Source organism: Protopterus annectens, chromosome 3.part1, assembly GCF_019279795.1.
Source record: "Protopterus annectens isolate FY-2018-M chromosome 3.part1, PAN1.0, whole genome shotgun sequence".
Classification (NCBI taxonomy): domain Eukaryota; kingdom Metazoa; phylum Chordata; order Ceratodontiformes; family Protopteridae; genus Protopterus; species Protopterus annectens.
The window spans coordinates 374,088,082-374,108,639 of NC_056732.1; the positions used below are offsets into that span (position 1 = coordinate 374,088,082).

The 20,558-nt window shown below is 38.8% G+C and overlaps 1 protein-coding gene across 4 annotated transcripts in view; it reads right to left on the minus strand.

Annotated features, from left to right (window-relative positions):
- Positions 1–4,436: 4,436 nt before the first annotated feature.
- The window catches only part of LOC122798130 (biotinidase-like), a 327,465-nt gene continuing 311,343 nt past the window's right edge, over positions 4,437–20,558 (minus strand). For all 4 annotated transcript variants that reach the window (XM_044066837.1, XM_044066835.1, XM_044066838.1 and 1 more), the window contains exon 4: positions 4,437–5,990. In XM_044066837.1, the coding sequence (XP_043922772.1) occupies positions 4,812–5,990 (1,179 nt within the window). In that variant the 3' untranslated portion in view covers positions 4,437–4,811. The remainder of the gene's footprint in view (positions 5,991–20,558) is intronic.

Here is a 20,558-nt window from a genome sequence, read left to right on the forward strand (position 1 = left end):
GGGTTGTCTGTGTACATGAGGCAATTGCTGCATTGCCCCAGTATGCCCAGATTCACCAGGTGGACAGGAGAAATCAATGGAAGCTGACCCTTGGACATGCCTGGTTTGGTGTGTTTTTTTTTTACAGGAGCTGTTTTCCTTTACCTTAGCAAGGTACTTTGCAGTTATAGGCTGTTTAGTGCCTATGATTAATTTATCCTTATTAACAAGGAGTGTTGAGTGCTTGTATCAGTTTAAGGCTTCCTAGTGCTTTCCAGCAGGTATTAGAGCAAGTGCTAGTCACAGGGATGCTTAAAGGTAAGATGAAAAAAATGGTTTATCCTAAACACTGCAGTGTGCACTAGAGAAGTTAGATGTGAAAGTAGGTAACTTTAGTTTTACCTATCTAAAAAGTTAAGTTTTAGTGGAGAGTCACTATTTTTAAAACAGCAAGATAGATTGAAAGGGGGTGATCACTTTTGTATTCCTGTACTATGGAACACAGGAAAATAGCCAATAAATTTAAATAGTTGAAGGGGAGTGATTTTACAAAATGATAATTTTGTGCATACTCACACAAGCCAGTGAAAGCATAGAGGAAATGAGATATATTGTCAAATTAACATAAGAGGCAGGTTCGATTTTTGTCTGGGGTGTCTTCTGTGTGGAGTCGGCATGTCCTTCCTGTGCTCAGTGCTCCTGTTTCCTCCCACATTCCAAAGACATGCAGTAGGTGAACTGGACACTCTAAACTGGCAATAGGTATGAAAGTCAGTGCAAGTGTGTGGTGTGAAACAACTTCTGTGGCAGAGCTAGCCACCTGGTGGTGTAAACCTTGGATCTAGATGATTGTCACTGTTTGAAGTGACACCCTGACACCATGTGCAAAAATTGAAAAGGGGGCTGTGGAATAATGGATTCTTTCTTTCAAAACACAAATATCCAAATAAAATTCAAAGGCTGTTTCAAGCACATTACCTCCCCACGGTTGAGTGGTGTTCCGAAAAACATGCGCGAATGGGCGTGCCTTAGTTGAAGATTGGGCATCGAGCTGGCAACTCGGCACTGTAAAAACCTACTGCCAATCATTTGCGGACCGGAGTTCCACTGTGGCGACCCCTAACCGGGAAAAGCCGAAAGACACAACAATAACAACTTTTCTACTGCAAAGCTGCTGAAGACAGAAGAAAGCAGTGGCAACTAGTGACATCAAATCAAGGAGGGGCAGCAGGAAACAACTGAATGGGTAGGGCTGTCTGGAGTGGGGTGGGGCTCTATTATAGCAAGTCAATAGCAATTATCTGTGATCAAACTACAGACGGGGTCATTCACTTTTATCTGTTTAACTGCCTCATTATGAACCTGGTCATTATAAGCACTTTGCTGAATACATATACCTCAGATGTCTTAATGCAATTAACAAGGCCAGCCTAGGTTAAATAGAGCTACAAATAAAAATTACTCCAATGGTCCACATTGCACAGTAATACCAACCCCCCCCCCACCCCGCTCCTTCCCATCTTCCTTTCCTTCTTTCATCTCATCCTGGCCCAACACCACCCATAAATATTACTTATTTTTTTATTTTTTCCTCACTTTGTCTTATGTTTGTGCATCCTTCATGCTTTTAACACATGCTAGCTGTCTAAGACTCCTTTGCAATAAGTTTGAAGGAAATAACTAAATCGAGGCAGGGTTCTCTGGGCTGTTAGGCCAAAGGAAGTCATAATATTCTAGATGCTGTGAGGTTCATCTTACAGCTATTATAGGTCCATAGCTAAGTACTAGGCTAGTGGCCCTTGGGGGGCATTTTAAGCTTAGTCAGTTTTTCATTTGGTGTTAGATTGGCTTTACCCATCCCTTGGTCAATAATTATATATCACCCACTAGTGAGAATAACTGGGATCATACCGTACATAATTGAAAGAGTCCCATGCATGAGATAAAGCATTTAGGAGCTGCTTGCTCCTATTAGTAGAACAAGGAGCAGTCCTGGGTAAATGTTCTGTTTCCCACCCATAGTTGTGCTTAAGTATGGAAAGGGATGAACTTTGTTTTATATGGAGTGGGAAGTTCCAGAGCAGCAGTCTCCCTTGCAAGATAAACGTGTCCCTCCAAACTGTTCTGTTAATGTTGAGGAAGTTGTCTTGTGTAGATCTCTAGAAGGAGTATTTCTGGTAGCTAAAGCTTAACATTCAAACCTAACAAAATACCAGTTCTCCAATAAATTTGGAAGACAAGTGCTTACAAGGATATATAAAACTTATCTAGAAATTGTGCATGCCTTCCTGCACCTTGTGTTCCCCTCTGGTGTTAGGCTGGGATGAAATTAAAAGCAGATGCACACATTATACAGCTGAGGATGTGGGAGAACAAACTGAAGCACATGGACAGACCCATATAGATAGAGGGAGTAACTGCAGACTCCACACAGAATGAATAAAAGCCAAAACCTCAACCAGAGAACCAAGCCCTGTTTGGTGGAAGCACTACTTGGTGTGACATACTTGATGCAACACTCAACTGTTGATTAGTTGCTATCACACACCTGGACCCCCACAGACAGTCACTTACTGGGCACAACTCTGAAGTTGTACTGTGATGGAAGGTAAAAAAAAAAGTATGGCCAACTTGCTACTTTTAGATGCATAGCAACTCCCATCTACATGCAGTCATTTTCATCAAAGACGATCCCATACTCATAAATTACAGCCAATTTATTGACTGTGCACACTTAAGACATCTGATTGTGTTAAAAATAGGTATAGTAAAGTACACCAGCTGGTGTCACACAGCCATTGCCTTTTTACAATTAGAAACTCGTTAGAAAACAGGCTTTGCATTAACATGGTTTTGAAGGAAATGTCCAAAATATGGGTCAAAAAATCTGAGGCATTCTGCAAAAATCAGGGACAGTTAAGAGCACCTACGCACTCCCTCCTAACACACACAGATGAGACCATCAGCTATAGTCAAACATTTGTAAAACAGTCTAAAACTGTTTTACTTAACATGTATATTACCTAAGCATAATATAATATTATTAAAACCACATTCATACTGATATCAAATGTTCACATCCAATGTAATCTGGCATTAATAAAACTATATTGACTGCCTTGTGCTGGTGTATTGGTTAAAAAGAGCCTTGCAGACCACCTGGTTTACAAATAAACTGTGTATGTGTATGTATATATATATATATATATATATATATAAATATATATATATATATATATATGTGTGTGTGTGTGTGTGTGTGTGTGTGTGTGGGTATAGTAGCAACTATCAAACATCTGCTACTTCAATGAAGCTAACTTCAACACACTTACGCTCTTATGTCAACAAATACTGACATGCTTTTGTGCATACTTCGAGGCTAATCCTTAGATCATGCAAGTAAAACTAATAGTTTTTTGCAAGGGGGTGTGCCCTCTACACCACTCACATCCCATGCTACTTACTTATTCCTACTCCAAGACTGCATAATTCCTGGGAAAAGGGCATATTCCCCAGTCCCAGGGATTGTCCTTTCTTACCTAACTGTCAACCATCTGTATTGTCAACCAAAGTATGTTTAGATGTGTGTGTGTGTGTGTGTGTGTGTGTGTGTGTGTGTGTGTGTGTGTGTGTGTGTGTGTGTGTGTGTGTGTGTGTGTGTATGTGTGTGTGTGTATATATATATATATATATATATATATATATATATATATATATATATGTTTATTATTATATCGAGTTGAGAACGTACATATGAAAAATTCGAACTACAGATCTTCAAATGTTTCATTTGGGTGCATTCTCAATGTTCGAATGTTTATATTAGTGAATGCACTGTGCATTCGCTAATATAAATGTGAAGAACTGTACAGAGATCGCGGTACAGTGCAGTTAAGGAAATTCATCCCTTTCCACACTGTAGTGCAATCCCGGAGTTGGAATATATAGGTAGTGGGAGGCTTGCCCCCCTTTAAAACTTGGATGCTCTTTATAGGAGTACGGGACTTCACATCAAGGATGTCTTATTTGGTAATTGCCATAAAATGTCAAATTCGACTTTTTTGACAATTACTGACAATTTTTGACATTCCGCACAGTTGGAAATGCATAGATTCAACAAAAAATATCTACATTTCATTATAAAATTATTTTCATTTTTGTAATTTTAATAGTAAACAATATATATAATTTTATATATATATATATATATATATATATATATATATATATATATATATATATATATATAAACCAAAGTTAAAAATTGTTTACTTCCAATATTATCATTTTCTGATGACAAACACTAAATCATGCTTTTACTCTTTGAAGGTACTTTACTTTAGATGAAGTGCCTTTCTAAATCAGGTGGCATTTATTCAGATCAGCATACTATTTCCTAAGATTTGTGTCAATCTATGTGGACTTCTTCAAGAACAAAAATACTCAAAGATTACATGTAAATCATATACTGAATGAGTTTATTAACAAGCATATACATGACGGCAAATAAATATGCCTCAATAATCAAGGCATATAAAAGGTTACAGATTAATCAAAGTTCTCAACAAAGCAGAAAGGAATGAATGTGCTTCTGAATGTTTCTAGGATTTAGTCATCTGAGATAACAGAGCTCTTTGCCTTATGATTATGTACTGCTTATTATTTTTTATAAGCCACAATGCTTTCCAATTCCACATTTATAACATTAAGGTGCAGGATGTTTGTCTCAAAGTTTTATATACATATATATATATATATATATATATATATATATATATATATATATATATATATATATATATTGCATCATAATTCATAGTGAGTTGGTTAAATTATAATGAATTGTCTTTTTCATACCATCTTCCATACAAATTAGCAGACAGCAAGCCAGAAGACATGTCACTTTTGCACATGGTATATATTTTATTTTTCCAGCCCATTCCATCTGGAAGAAAAGGAATCACATCAGAACCGAGTATTTCAGGAAACACATGCTGTGTACTATGATTTCCCCATATAACAAAGTCTATAGTGCTGTGGGCAATTGTAGTATGAGCCCCACAAGAAGCAAAGCTAGCATTAGCACATTTTAGCAGAGTGCACACTTGTATATAATAAGTATTACTTTTATGGAAACCATCATAAGCCCCTAGAGCATAGAGTTCATTTTCAGAAAATTTACCATGGTAGGACACATGACAGCAAAGTGACTGGCTACAGACCTCAAGCTCTCCTGCAGGCTTTTTTAGTGGAATAAGAGCAAAGTTATCATGATGAATAATTGAATGAAAAGTGGGTGGATTATTTCTGTCTTCCTTAATCATTGGAAATACTACCTGAGAAATATCTACAGATCTTTTAGCATTACACCTGGATAATTTTTTGCATGGAGTGAACTGCGAGTGATCACTTGTTTTACAGGCATCAACACTCTTGTTGTGGCTGACCGGGTTTACAGGAATCTCTGCTACTGTCAATTTGCCTTCCTGGCTTTCTACATCATAATAATAGAATGAATCATCTGGTGTGTATAGCCCACTACTGGTCATTCTCTGCTGAGGAATGTGTAAATTAGCAGCTAAAAGGTTAATGCTGAAAGCAGATGCAAAACCACGCTGAAACTGGACTCCTGATAAAAAAGGAGAAGCATTCATCCACGCGGTTGGAAATACAATCTGTGACACATTGTATTTCTCAATTAGGCTTACTGCAGGCTCATAGAAGAGTAAATCAAAGCATATAAACATGCCAAACTTTCCAGCAAAAGGGGTTTCAAAAATGACATGTTCAACTTCTGGTGGTGTATTGAATTCCATCTCCTTGTATAGGTTTTGCTTGTGGTATCGGGCAACAAGAGTACCGTTGTCACTGAAGGCCACATTAGTATTATATTGGTATCTTCCATCAGCTGGGCATTTAGGGTCAGTTTTATTACAGTCTTGTTTAGTTGGCATGTTTGCCACCACATACATGTTTCCATTTCTTGCTATGCAACTCAAACGTTTAAGAACCTATGAAAAAAAGTAAGATATTACCATTTGTGTTAAGCATCAAAATCAGTGGAGTTCTGATACAAATCTACACATCGATTACTATAAATTCAGTAAAACAAAAATGCAAACTAAAGTTGGGCTATGGTATTTATAAAGATAGTGTGTAGATGTATGTATGCCTCCTGCACACTGCCTTTTGTATGGTGTGAGCTGCCACTGGCAGGATCTCACGAGCATCATGGGTGTGGGTGGAGCCATTATGTAGTATCAAGTTTGTCAGGATTATAAGGGACTGTGCTGTTGGTAGAGATATTCCTCACATACACCAAAGATGTGTGTGTGTGTGTGGGGTTTATAATAGGGTTTCACAGAGTGACAATGATAATGCATTGCTCAGAGCTGTCTGCTGAACAACATACTAGCAGGGATGGGGGGATTTCTGCAGTCATGGCAGTTTTTGCTGTTTGTATGTTGCTGGAGGTCCATAGCTTATACTATGGGACCTACTGCATCCAACATGATTGTGATTTTTTGTGAACAGTGCGTGACTGGGGTGTGGGCTCATTAATGTAACAGGTAAGTGGCTGTGTCACTGTTGACCAGGGAACACATAAGGGTTCTTATACAATCTCACTCCATGTCATTAGTATGGCTTGGAATCACATAAGGCTATGACTACCCCTCTGTGGTGCATAAAACCCTACCTGATGCCATTCAGCTTTTATGAATCTGGCCAATAATGTGAAACCTGAAGCAGTACCAGGGGATTATGCTTCAGGTACCCCTATTGCATCATGTGACACCAGACTATTCACACTTAGGGCACAAAAGTAGGCAATAACTCATGTCACTGAGTGAATTTACTAGAGATTTGTCAACATCCTGGGTACTTAATGAGGAACAAAGCAAAGCCAGGTGCTGTCATATCAGACATGGGCCCAGATTCTAAAAGACTTTCTCTTCGTATAAGTGGCTCACTTAAGGCCTTGTATAAGGCATCAGGCCTACACACACACACACACACACACACACACACACACACACACACACACACACACACACACACACACACACACTCACACACTAAGGAGTGAGTTGCTGTTCCTATAATATAGCCTGTGTTACAAATATGAACAGATTACCACAAATTGCATTTTGTCTCTTTTATTAAGCAATAGTGTGTCTTTCTCCAGCTCAGAAAATAGTATCTAATAAACAATTGGACAGTCAGTACCCTACCAGTGAAGATAAAGACAGAAGAATTATTTTCAGTTATGGTAAAGATGAAAGTTTAAAACGGCAGAGAAAATTACTCTGTTTTTGTTTGGCAACAAAAAATATACATTATAAAGCATTTACTATCCAAAACAAGTAAAAAACGCATTTTAATTCTCAGTTTAATTTCACTTTAGCATTAATGACATGATATCTCTGTAGATGTGAAATTGCAAACATATAAAGCAAACATCTGTAAAACACCACTTTATGGAACAGGTATCAGAACAAAAACTGGGTAAGATTTTATTTTAAAAAAAGCATTTGTCATCTTTGTTAGGCATATTTGGCTCTGCAAAGATTTCCCATAGCATTTCAGTACTTATGCCGAGGGATTCCTATTGCTTAAGCAAGTATGAGATGATGGTAGTGATGGCTCCAAGTTCTTTTTCTTGCAGGTATACAATAGGGGCACAGTAGTCAGCTGATGGGATACATAAGACACATGGGGAAAAAATACCAAAACACCATAACACAATGTATAGAATATATCATACATGGTAACAACTCACCCACAATCCACTGTTTAAAATAAAAGGCCATTTCCCTATAAAAACAGTGAATGTCATAATCTTACACATCCTGGCAATGTTCACAATACAGAAAAAAATGCTAATTTGTCATACTCAAGGATTACACTTTGGATGAATTATCGGTATGCTACAGTGTAAAAAGTCAAGGATGTAGCTACCAATACAACAGAGGTGGGAAAATGTCATGCACAAAAACATTTTTGCTTCAGTGGAAAGAAAAAAAAATATCATTGACTCAAGTTCAAGAATAGAAAGTCAAATGCATTTTGTTTTGTGTTGCATTGTAAGGAAAATATTTTAAACAAATATAGCCCATTTTGCCAACATTCAATATAAAACACAATCTCCCCACTGCAGATACTGGTGAATCCAAAGTAGTTTAAATGTCTGTTAAAAGTTCTTTGAAGTAGAGGCAAGAGTAATCAGTTAACACATCCTGGATTACAATAATAGTTTTAACACCTCAGGATGAATGCGGGAGAGGGTCTCTCAGCACATGGACTAAAAATTGGAAGCCTTAAAATATGCAGTTCAGCTAGTTTGTTTAGTTGAGCATTTACAACTACTGTTAAAGAGGTAAGGCCTGCTCTGAGAAACAAATAAAAGCAATTCAAGCAAAAAAAGTGAAAATGAAAAAAATAAGTCCCAGAAACTGTGCAAGCTGCCTGTAACTCACACAACTGCCATTTTATTTACATGGAAGTTTAAAAAAAATTTAATTCCACATGTCAAGCATGACTCATATAAAGGGGGCTTGGAGTGAATTCTGGGAGAAAAAGCTTCCATGATCACTTTACAGTGGCAGGTCCATTGAGATATAATAACCAAACCCACTTAATGATTCTAATACATTAAAAAAGTCAGAGTGCAAAGAGGGATTCAATAATGCCTACATTAAGTGTAAACTGTGTAACCCATTCTGAGTGAACAGGCAACACTGATGCAACGTACACCTTCTTCCTTCTAATTTTAGTTTTCCTACTGATATTCTTGCAGCTTTAAACACTGACAGGGATTCATAAAGGTTACCACAAAGTGTAGACTACATGGATGCTTAGTGTAATCTTTCTGAGTGACTAGAAAACACAAAAAAAATTTATAAGAATGTTCTTGTATGCATATAGTGTACACTTATTGTATACTTTATTGAATCTGGCCCATTATGAAATATAGTATTTTTTATTACAGAAGCAGTCAGCCATCTTAGTCTTTGGATGCTTGGAAGTTTAGAAACAAAGCATTTGGACTCCATTTTGCATTCAGGGAAGTACACATAAACCATATTTAAACTACAGTGTTTATCTTACCATTTAAATTAGTTTTGTCTGGTTCCTGTTTGTATATGTTCGGAATCTGAAGTTAAAGCTATTAACTGAAGGCATTTTATAGTTGTAGTGCTTAATAGTCAGCAATGCTTTTTAAGTTGTTTCTAGGGCTACCACCTTTCCAGATTCCTAAAGTGGGACTTTTTTTTGTAGAAATGTGAGTTTGGAGGACAAAAATATACCTAAACCTAGAGCAAAGGGCAGAGCTTTTTTTTTTTTTTTGCTAAAATAAAAGCTTACTCTTGTAGCATTTGAATTGCTCGTGCTGTTTCATATAACATTTAGATGTTTCAGACACAAAATAATTGTTTCATGCTACTATTATAGAAAACCTAGGAAATACTTTTTATCCTAAAATCACTGGACAGTTGCTATTTTTAGTTTTTTTTTTCTCCACAGGACATAACCATCCAAATACGGACTGTGCTACACAAACAGGGATAGGTGGTAACCTTAGTTGTTTCTATGCTGTGCCTAGGTGTTCAAATCAGTTCTCAGTAGGCTCTCATTTTATTACATTTTTACTAGCTCTCTTCTGAATCTCAAGCTACAGCTGTAAATTGACTTAGGTTTTAAAGTATCAATGTTATTTTCCTGATCTCTTAACTGGGCTATCACCATTGCTCATCTAACTCTGTGTTTTAGTCACTTTTCAAACTTTGAGGAAAAAGCCAGCTTTGTCCAGCTGTGCGAGTTGTAACTAGAGCTTGTGGTAATTAAACCCAGCCCCTTGTTATTTTATATTACAGTAGCAGTAAGCCATCTTAGTCTTTGGATTTTTTGGGAGCTTGGAAACAAAACATTTGGACTTTGTTTTGCATCCAGGGAAGTATGTTTAAACTACATTTCATAGGTTCAAAGGTTCATAGGTGTGTACTAGGCTAAGGGCCCTGGAGCCTTTACAAGCCTAGCCCATAGGATTACCCTGGCATCATGCCACCCTACCTTAGTTCCCAGTGCCTCTGTCGAGTAAAGCCACTGGAGTGATCCCTGGGGTGAATTTTCTATTTCCCATCCACTCATCAAGATTTCTCTTGAAGAGGGCCAGTGAAGTGCTCTGATTGACATGTATAGGAAGTCTATTCCATAGCATGGGCAGTCTCTGGATTATGAACCTGTCCCTCCAGCATGTTTTGTTGATTGTGGTAATGAGGTTGAGGTCTCTGGAGCATGTGGTGTGAAGGGATTGGGATTTCTTTAGATGTAGCATTTCTAATAGAGCTGGGTCAGGCATGGCTTTGTTAGTCAAGCACAGATCGCCTCTAAGTAGGTGATATGAGACAGAGAATTGTTTTTTAAGTCTGTCAATATAAGAGAAACGTTTAAGGCCTGGGATCCACTTTGTGAGATACTTTTGCAGCCTCTCCAGTTGTTGCAGGTGTTTAGTGAGGTACATGCCAAATGGTGCATTGTACTCAATGACTGACCTAATGAGGGAAGAGTAGAGGGAGACAATGACCTCTCTTCCTGTATGTAAAACCCTTAGCAATGAGATGTGCCACATAGAAGGACTTTCTGACCACAGTGGCAATGTGGTGGTAAAAAGAGAGGTTGCTGTCAACCTGTGTTCCCAGATCTCCTATAACGCCTTCAGTGTTTATACTATCTCACACAGTCTGCTCCTAACTAAACTTCTCTACACACACATCTAAAGTTGCAATGTGGGAATGTTCCTGTTCTCATATCATAAAAAAATATGGAACTCTAATCCTTCATCATTCTTAAGCTATTCAATAAAAGCCTATTTTATCTTATCATTCCCTTCATAACTACATTCATTTATAACAAAACAACTCTACCTCTTATTCCTGCCCTCTGGTTTGTTTGTACCTATTTTGTGTGTCTGTTTTTTTTTTTTTTTTGGACTATCCTGGTAAACCAACTGCAAATAAATAAATAAATAAATAAATAAGTGTTCAGTGGACTACCATTAATGTGGTAATTCATGGGAACTGAGTTTTTTCCAAAGGGGATGATGACAAATTTTTGGCATTGAGCTTGAGGCCATGGTTCTGACACCAGTCGTTGGTCTCAGTGAGGCCTTTCTGTAGGATGTCAACATCACTTGGGGAGTTAATAATAGCTCCCAACTTGCAATTGTCTGCAAATGTTGTCAGCCAGAGTCCCTTCGTGTTGGCTTGGACTTCAGAAAAGTAGATACCAAACAGGAGAGGACCCAGGACTGAACCTTGTGGGACTCCACTCGTGACTAGTCTGCAGTCTGACTTGGGAGTCAACTACTTTCACACTGTGGGTTCTACCTGTGAGCCAGTTTGCAACCCACCTAGTGATATAAGGGTTGATGCCAAGCTTAGTGAGTTTTTCTATGATTCCTGAGTGGGGAATAGCAGAAAAGGCCTTGGCCAGATCAAGGTAGGCTGTATGAACCACCTTGCCTTCATCCACAGCTCTGGTGACTGACTCAAAGAAGTTGGCCAAGTTTAAACTACTGTACTTACCTTACCATGTAAATCGGTCTTGTTTTTCCCCATCCACCCTTTTCTGTTGTGCTTTTAAAATTGGAGGCTTCTCAGCTGCTCCCCCCCCTACACACACTATATATATCTGACCTTGGTAGCTTCTTCCAGTCTCATCTTCTGTATTCCTGGACCTGGAAGCTCCTCTCAGACTTATCTCCTCTGTTCATCTTACTGGGTACTGACAAATGACACTGGAAATGTTCTCCTCTTAGACTGTTAGTATGCTTTGAAATCGCTTTAAAGTGTCTGTTCCTCATTGCTGGCCTGTCTGACTTTGCATCCCCTTGTAATTACTTGTAACCAATTGTTTGATTTGTTTTTAGTGCATTTTCACTTTTTGGCTAACTAAAGTCTGTTTTTACATTAAGAACACTGGAACTGTTATTCTCTTGGGAGAAGAAAGGTAGTCTGGTCTGTCCAAGCTGGGACACACACAAGAAGACATAAAGTCAAAATTACTTCTTGAAGCTTGCATAACTAAAGTGTGTTTTTACATTAAGACTGGGACTGCAATTCTAGTCCTGGTAGAAAAGCATCCTGGCCTGTCCAAAGTTGGGAAATAGACAAGGATACCTAAAGTGAGACTTATTTGTTATAGACAATTGTTTGATTTGTATCTGATACCTTTCACTATTGGCTAACTAAAGTGTGTTTTTACATTAAGAAGATTGGGACTGTAATTCTAGGGACAGTAGAAATGTAATCTGGTCTATATGACTTGGGAAACACACAGGGAGGGTGTTTCATTGGCCAGAGGGATTTTTAGTTGGTTTAGTCACTTTTCTTAGAGTCTATAAATTTGGAGTATTTGCTCAGCACTTGGCTCTGTTTCACTGATCTCAATGCTTGACGTCCTCATATGATATGTCCTCTAAGAGTGTTTGACTTGCATCTGGTGCCATCCAGGCTAACATAAGTGCTTTAAATTGAAACTCTGCACTTTTCTAAGCTATTTCTAAAAATTGCTACTTTCCCACATTATTTTATTGCAGTTTTCTGCATTTTATCACTGTAAAATGTATTTACTTTTCCTTGGTCTACATACTGCTAATGTGCTTTGAAATCACCTTAAACTACGTATTCCTCATTGCTGGCTTCTGTGACTTAAAATTACCTTGTTACATGTTGTAAGTAGATTTTGATTTATTTCTGGTACTTTTCACTTTTAACTAATTAAAGTGTGTTTTTGTATTAAGATGACTGAGACTATAATTCTAGCTGCAGTAGTCTGGTCCTTCCAGGTTGAGAAACACATAGGGAGGCTTAAAGTGAAACCATTTCACTGGCCAGAGGGCTTGTTATTTGAGTATATAAATTTCACTGCTCATTATGCAGTGGTGTTTAGCAGTGCCTTGTACAGACACATGCACTTAGAAATGAAATGTTCCCTATAAAGCACCTCCTGTAACTTTATCCAATACTCAGCTGGACAAAGAACAACTTGGTTGTGTGCTGATAAGCACTGCCACACGACTTCGTCATGTATGGCCTTGGTGTAGTTTCTATCCTCACAGCTCTTAAGTTAGCTTACTGCATCTCCTCTTTGTAGTTCACCTAAAAGACCTCACAACATAGATGGGCACTTTACCAATTTCTCTGCCATCAGCTTGTTAGATATGGGTATCCTGAAATAATGTAGGAATTATCTCATGTTCACATAAAACTAACTAATCCTTAGAGAAATGGATGCAGTAAGTGAGAGATGTAATTACACAATGTTATTGGAGGAAAGACTCTCACACAAAAGCACTCAAAACAAACAGGTTGTCAGTAATGCAAGCATTACAACAGAAGTCCTTGACTTTCGTCCTACAAAAAGAAACCTCAGCAACCCCAAAAGCACTCCATCAAAACAACACCCAACAGAACATGTGCGGCCACCTCCTGAGCAGCCTCAGCTACAAAGCTCATCAGGCAAGCCAACATGCTACCCAATATTTAGGTCAACATTAAAATATTGATTTTTAAAATAAATGAATTTCAGTTTACTATTGGCATTTCAAATATGCTTCGGTCGACTGTTTAGAATGTCGACCTGAAATGCTGAATTTGGAAAGCCAAAAAGCAAACCTAAGCGAAAATGAATACATCGACAACCATGATTCGATATATTCAACATAGCAGGAGGTGACATCAATCACCTCCTGCTATGCACATTAACGTACTGTTAAACTGTACAGTCAGCGGTACATTAATTCTACTATTTTACAGGGGGGGGTTATGCCCCCCACACCACCTGCACATTAAATATACCAACTCCGAGATCGCACTACAGTGAGGAAAGGGGCTAATTCCCTGTTCCTCACTGAACCATAATCCCCCTGCACCAATGTCGAACCCAAATGCTCGAATTACCCTACCCGTTCGCTGTAGTGTAGTTGATCAATTTGGGTTCGACATTCTGCCGACTTGAAAACTGCAAGTCGACCACATGCTGGTCAACTGATGCAGTTTCAAAGTTTTTATTGTAAACCTGATTGAACTCATATGACTGACTATTTAAAAAGTTAAACGTAACCCCATTCACTTAAACAGCAAATTGTCTTAAGATTGTGGTACAGTGGAGATAGGAAAATATGCCCTTTTCCCCACTGTAATGCGATCTCGGAGTTGGTAAATATATATATATATATATATATATATATATATATATATATATATATATATATTTTTTGTATATATATATATATATATATATATATATATAATTACCAGGGGGTTTGTGGGGTGCAGGGAGGCTTGCCCTCCCCGGCTAAAATGCTGTTTTGAGTTTTTACATATGTTTGACTTTTATGATGTGATGGCTTGGTGGTTAACTACTGTGACTATAGTGTATAGGGTCCTGGGTTCAAAACCTGCAAGGCTGTTTATTTGGGGTGGGAAAATGGTGCAGTGGTTAAAGTAGTCACCTTATAGGCACAACATGCAGGGTTTGATTCTCACATGGAGTAACTGGCTAGGCTTAAAATGGCCCACAAGGGCAGTTAATCTAGTACTAACCTATGAACCTATGAAATCTGACTATTTAAAAAGTCGATCAGATGACATAAATCCCCAGTATTTCAATCACAGGAGACTCCATTGTGAGACATACAGATGTCTCACCTACCTTGCTGAATAAAGAAAGAATCATGGGTAGTTGTCTGTCAAGGGCCATATTTCATCAGATCACCCACACACTCTAATCATTAGAACATAAGTACCAGTATGACTTAGTCGTAGTCCATGTGAGTGTAAATGACCTGAGATGTACCTCTCTAGACTATTTGAAGAGAAACATTATGGACTTCATGGATTATCTAACTCAAGTTATGTGTCTAACACTGAGCAGCATTTTACTTTCACCAAGGATGATTCCACAATGCGAACAAAAGAAGACTGGCTTCAGTAATTAGCTTAGTTACTGATAGCATTCCAATATCAACATGGGAAAATATGGTCAACAGATAATGTTGCTTTGCCAATGATGATCTGCACCTCCCCTCCACACTTTTAAATACTGGCTAAAACATTGCCCTCACCCATAATGCTTTTTTAGGCAATGCCAAATTGACAAACTTTCAGATGTAGCAAAACCAACACAAGAGAATCTAAAGGTGTTAACTGCTCAATGTATGGAGAGTAAACAAGACACCACTCTGTTCAGGCTCTCCTCACCCTGGAGAACTAGGCCATCTGTGCAGTTACTTAGACAAGGTTTAAAGCCATGGAGAGTACCCTGGCAATGCAGGGCTACAACGCTTTCCGCACATTCAGGCCAGCTACTGCAGAGACACGGACCAAAAGTGGGGGTGTTTCAATCTATATCAACAACAAACTCACCTCAAGACTAGTTAAACAGGATAATCTGTCTGAGGTTCTCCATGTCTAGATTTCTATATTCAAAGTCTCATATCATATCCTTAAAAGCTATAGGTCAGCTTCTATGACACAAGAAACCCATAACTCATACTGGGATTTACTGGAGGCTCTCACCATCCAGCGCAGTGACATATTCATGGGCAACTTAAACAACCCCACTATAAACTGGGATACTTACATGACCCCAGACTTACAGGCCTAGATATTCCTGGACTTTCACACATAAACAACTTGAACCAGATAGTCTTTAAGCCCACTAGGGGTGGAAACATACTCGACCTGACACTCACAAATATGTGAAAATGCTGTACCCTCCAGTGTAGTGTCCTTTCTGCTAAGGTCAGACCACAAAGCTGCATCCTTCATAATAAAAATCAGTTCAGTGCCACGCTAACCCTGTAACATATAGGAACTATTCTAAGGCAAACTTCCTACCACTAAGTTATAACCTGTCAAAATTTCAAGCCTCTCCAAACTCAGGCAATACAGCTATCTATGCAGAATTGTTCACAGAAATCCTGTACAATCATGTCAATAAATGTAAACAGACAGCTGTGCATACAAGAAATATGCACAGAACGAACTGAAAAACAACCACCCTGATGGAATCCAAATATAAACAGGTTGTAAAACAAAAGACAAACGTCACAGCCAAGACTAGGGAGTGCTATGCTCAGCATAATAAAACAGTCTCATCAATCTAAACAAAGAGGGAAAGTTACATCTAAGTCTACTAAAGCCAAATTTGAGGTAAAAATCATCTCCCAGGCAATTGACAACCACAAGGCTTTCTCTAGCTATGTCCAAAAGCTAAAAGGCAACACCCAGCAGTGTTCAGAACTGATTGAAATTAATCCGCCTACACAGAGCCACAAGAAATAGTAAATCTGCCAGCTGACAAATGCAGGTCTAATTTTACTCCCAGTGGCCCCCAGCCACCCCACCCCCACAATCAGTAGGTAGCAGGTCCTAGATGCACTGTCTAAGACCAAAACCACTGCATCGATAGGTGCCAGTAATATCCCAGGATGCCTCTTAAATATCTTGAAATATGACCTATTGGGAGCACTGGAGTTTAACCTTAGCCTCCAGACAGGCTTTGTGCCTAAGAAATGGAGAACTGCAACAGCCATTCCTCTTCACAAGGATGAGCCATCAATGAACCCCAAGAACTACAGACCAAAAACCATGGAAGGAATTATAAAGGAAATTATTAATAAGGACATAGAAAACTTTCAAACACTGGATCCAACCTATATCAAACCAATTTGTCAAAGGCAAATCATGCTTATTCAGCCTGATGGACTTCTTTGGGGAAGGTCGCCAAGGCAATGGATAAGGTCAGAATGGTACATATTGCCTATCTTGACCTCCTGGATAAAGCATTTGATACAATACCCAACTTGGGCATTGTAAATAGACTCATGGATATAGGCATAAACTCCTTTGTTATGAGCTGAATAGCCAGATGGCTTTCAGATAGGACCCTGGACGTTAGGATACCTTGGATGGTGCAGTGGTGCAGAAGTAGCACTATTGTCTCACAGCAAGAGGTTCTCTACTTCAATTCCCAACTGGGGTGCCTTCTGTGTGGAGTCTGCATGTCCTCCCTGCATTAGTGTGGGATTCCTCCAGGTACTCTGGTTTCCTCCCATGTTGCAAAGGGTCTATATTATAACATCAAAGCTGTAAAACTTCGAATGTTATAATATCGAACCCACTACATCGAAGGATGAAAATAGTGAAGCCCCAAAACATTGAATTCTTACCTAAGGCAAGATTTCGGTGGGCGTTCCGTGGCTTTGCTATTTCCTCCACTGTGGTGCGATAGTTACGGACCTTAGGGTTAGGGTGCAGGTTAAGGTAAGTGGATAGGTAGGAATATATGTATGGTTTAGTGTAGGGCTGGAAGTAGGGTTCTGTTAAGTGTATGTGTGTGTATTAATTAGTTTGTTTGTGTATAGTTTCGTAGGGTAAGTGTGCGAAAGTTACGAACCTTAGGGTTAGGGTGCGGATTAAGGTTAGTAGATAGATAGGAATGCATGTACGGTTTAGTGTAGGGTTAGACGTAGGGTTTTGTTAAGTGTATGTGTGTGGTTTATTTATTTTGGTGTGCTTTTGTTGTGTGTATGTTTCTCAGAACAGCTAATTTTTTTTCCCTGGGAAAAAATTCGCTATTCTGAGTGCTCAATGTTATCATATTTCGAAATTCCAAGTTTAAGCTTATGGTGTTCGATATTTTGGAATTTCGAATATATGAAAAGCCCCGTATCATATAGACCCGTTGCAAAGACATGCATCTGGAGTGTTTCTCCCTAGGTCTCTGCTGAAAATTGGCTTCATTCCAAATTGGACTTTCCCAGTAAACAAATGTTAAATAAAAAATAAAAATATGGAAACTGCATCCACAAAGAGGCCAATGACTAGAAGAGTCCCTCAAGATTCTCTGCTAGATCTGCTTCTTTTTGGCATCTACTTCTTGGAAGTCAAGGCCAAAGTCAAGGGCCTCTGACTAACCAAGTCCGCAGATGACTACAAACTAGGAACAGTCATAAAATCCCCCCCAGACACTAACATCCTACAGGAAGGACTAACACAGACAAATGACTGGTGCCAAAGCCAAGGCTTGAAACTCATTGCCAAGAAATGTATAATAGTACCCTTTGGAGAGTCAGCCACCCTAGGAAATGACCTCATCGATAACACACCCTTAAGAGTAGAACCAGCAGTCAGGGATTTGGGTACATATGTAGATCGTAACCTGGTTATTGACCAACATGAGTCTAAAGCAGTAAGGAAATCATTCTGTGTTGCTCAACATGTAAGCATGAGCATGCATCTAGTCCAAGGAAGCCATCAGCCTCCATCAGGCCATCACTGAAGGCAATGCCCCCATTCGGTATGTACCTAACCAGACACATGCAACAACTGGGAAGTCCACAGAGATTCCTCACAAAAAGAATACAGGACATAAACAGCATGTCCTATGCAGATTGCCTCAAATCCTTGTGTCTATACTCTATTTCCTATAGACTGTTGAGAGGCGATCTATCCCTCACATACAAGGCATCCTTGGATCCCACTCTGATGGATCTTTTGCATATCCACAAAATGAATAGCATCAGAATTGCTCAATCTAGGGATTTAAACTTTTCTTATGACATTGGAGGGACAGTTATGTGTCTCAGACAATTCCGCTTCACTGGAACAGGTTTCCTATCTATGTGAAGAAGAGGTTTTCCTTAACCCTCTTCATGAGAAAGCTGGACTAGTGGATGGAAAATCAGAAATACACCCCAGGTCTAGGACCTATGGCTGTTATGGAAAGAGGCAGCCTGTAAATCTTGTCCTAGCCCATATATACCCCTTAAAAATAACCTCTAAGGCATATAAACCTGTGTGATACAATTCATATTCATGACCAGGCTTATAAAGACCCCAGTGGCTGACATTATAGTATATACCTATGAAACTATAGTGGAGATATGGTGGCAAGGATAATTTATTTATTTATACTTTTCATTCACTGGGTTAGTCCCACTAGGCCAATAGCCTCTTTTCAGGAGAGACCTGAGGTATTAATCAAACTGACAAGGGGAAATTTGGCCAGGACACTTGGGAACTATCCCTACTCTTTTTGATAGGTACCATGGGATTTTTTTACATCCACCTGAGCTACAACCACCTCAGGCAACCTCGGCTTAATGTCTCGTTCAAAGTATGACACACCCAAGAGACCAATAACCCCATACATTGCACTGCAGTCAGTCTCAGTATTAGAAAAATAAACTCAAGTACCTGGTGTGGGAATAAAATCTACAGCCTTCTGCACTGACAGCAAGTAGGATAACGGTTGAGCTACTGAAAATGCAAGGAAACACACTTACATTTTACAGCCACCTTCAAGGAAAACGGTACTAATAAAGACAAAAACTGCACCAAACAAATGCAGTACTCCAGTTCTGGTTTGCTGAAATAACTCCATTAGAAATAATTTAGATCTGAAATGTTTTGGGGTAACACCATACTCCTCAACTTATATGGTTAAGAATTCTGGACAAAGCCAAAAATAATGAGGGTGATAAAATCAGGAGCAATTTTTAAATGGTAGCGTTGTCGCCTCACAGTAAGACGTCCTGTTCAATTCTCAGCTAAAGCGTCTTCTGTGTGGAGACATGCGTGAATGGGCATACCTTCGTTGAAGGTTGTGCGTCAGGCCTGGCAAGTCAGTACGTAAAAATCTACTGCCAATCATTAGCGGACCGGAGTTCCGCTGTGGCGACCCCTAACCGGGAAAAGCCGAAAGATACAACAACTCTAATTCACTTAAAAGTTAATAGAACATGTTTTGCATAAATATGCATTTTTGAATAATAAGAGGTATACAACTCTAATGATTGGCAGGCATTAATGACTGTATTTCACAAGTGAGTTACTGGAAAATCAAAATGTTATGAGGGATAGGACAAGCATTTGAAGTAAAATCAGGAGCATTCTGCAAACAGAGAGAGTTGAGAGGTATTGGGAGCAATCAAAAGAGAATGTCTTGTCACAATAATTCATTCCAGGATTTGAATACTTTTTTGGAGGTGCGGGATTTTAAATGAAGCAATCATGATTCTCTGAATTTTATTATAAATGTCTATGAACAAGTCTCAGCCGAAGACTTTAAGAAGTTGTAGTTTTAATTAATGAGATAATTTAAATTATTTATCATTAAATACTTAAGATGAAGCTTCTTCTTTTTCAGACAGTTTAGTATGGTTTGACAGTATTGTAACTTCCATAGCACCAACCAGCAAAAGAATTAAACAAAATATAGCCATAGTTAACTATCCAGCCTCAAAATATGGAATGCAGTACTATCCCCATATGGTGGAACAGATGGGCAAAATGTGGAACATTTACTAATATCTAGGCAGGGAGCTCACAGCATGGTTAAAAAGTTACTTTTTACTTGTTTTACATATACCCAGTTCTTCACTCATTAGAGACTCTTGGAAGATACAACTCAAGCTGCAAAACCGCAAGGCCCCAGAATGGACAAGTCAAGCAACCCCCCACAAAAAATGCAGTCAACTCCAGTCAGCATCAAGCAATCAAGCAATAGAG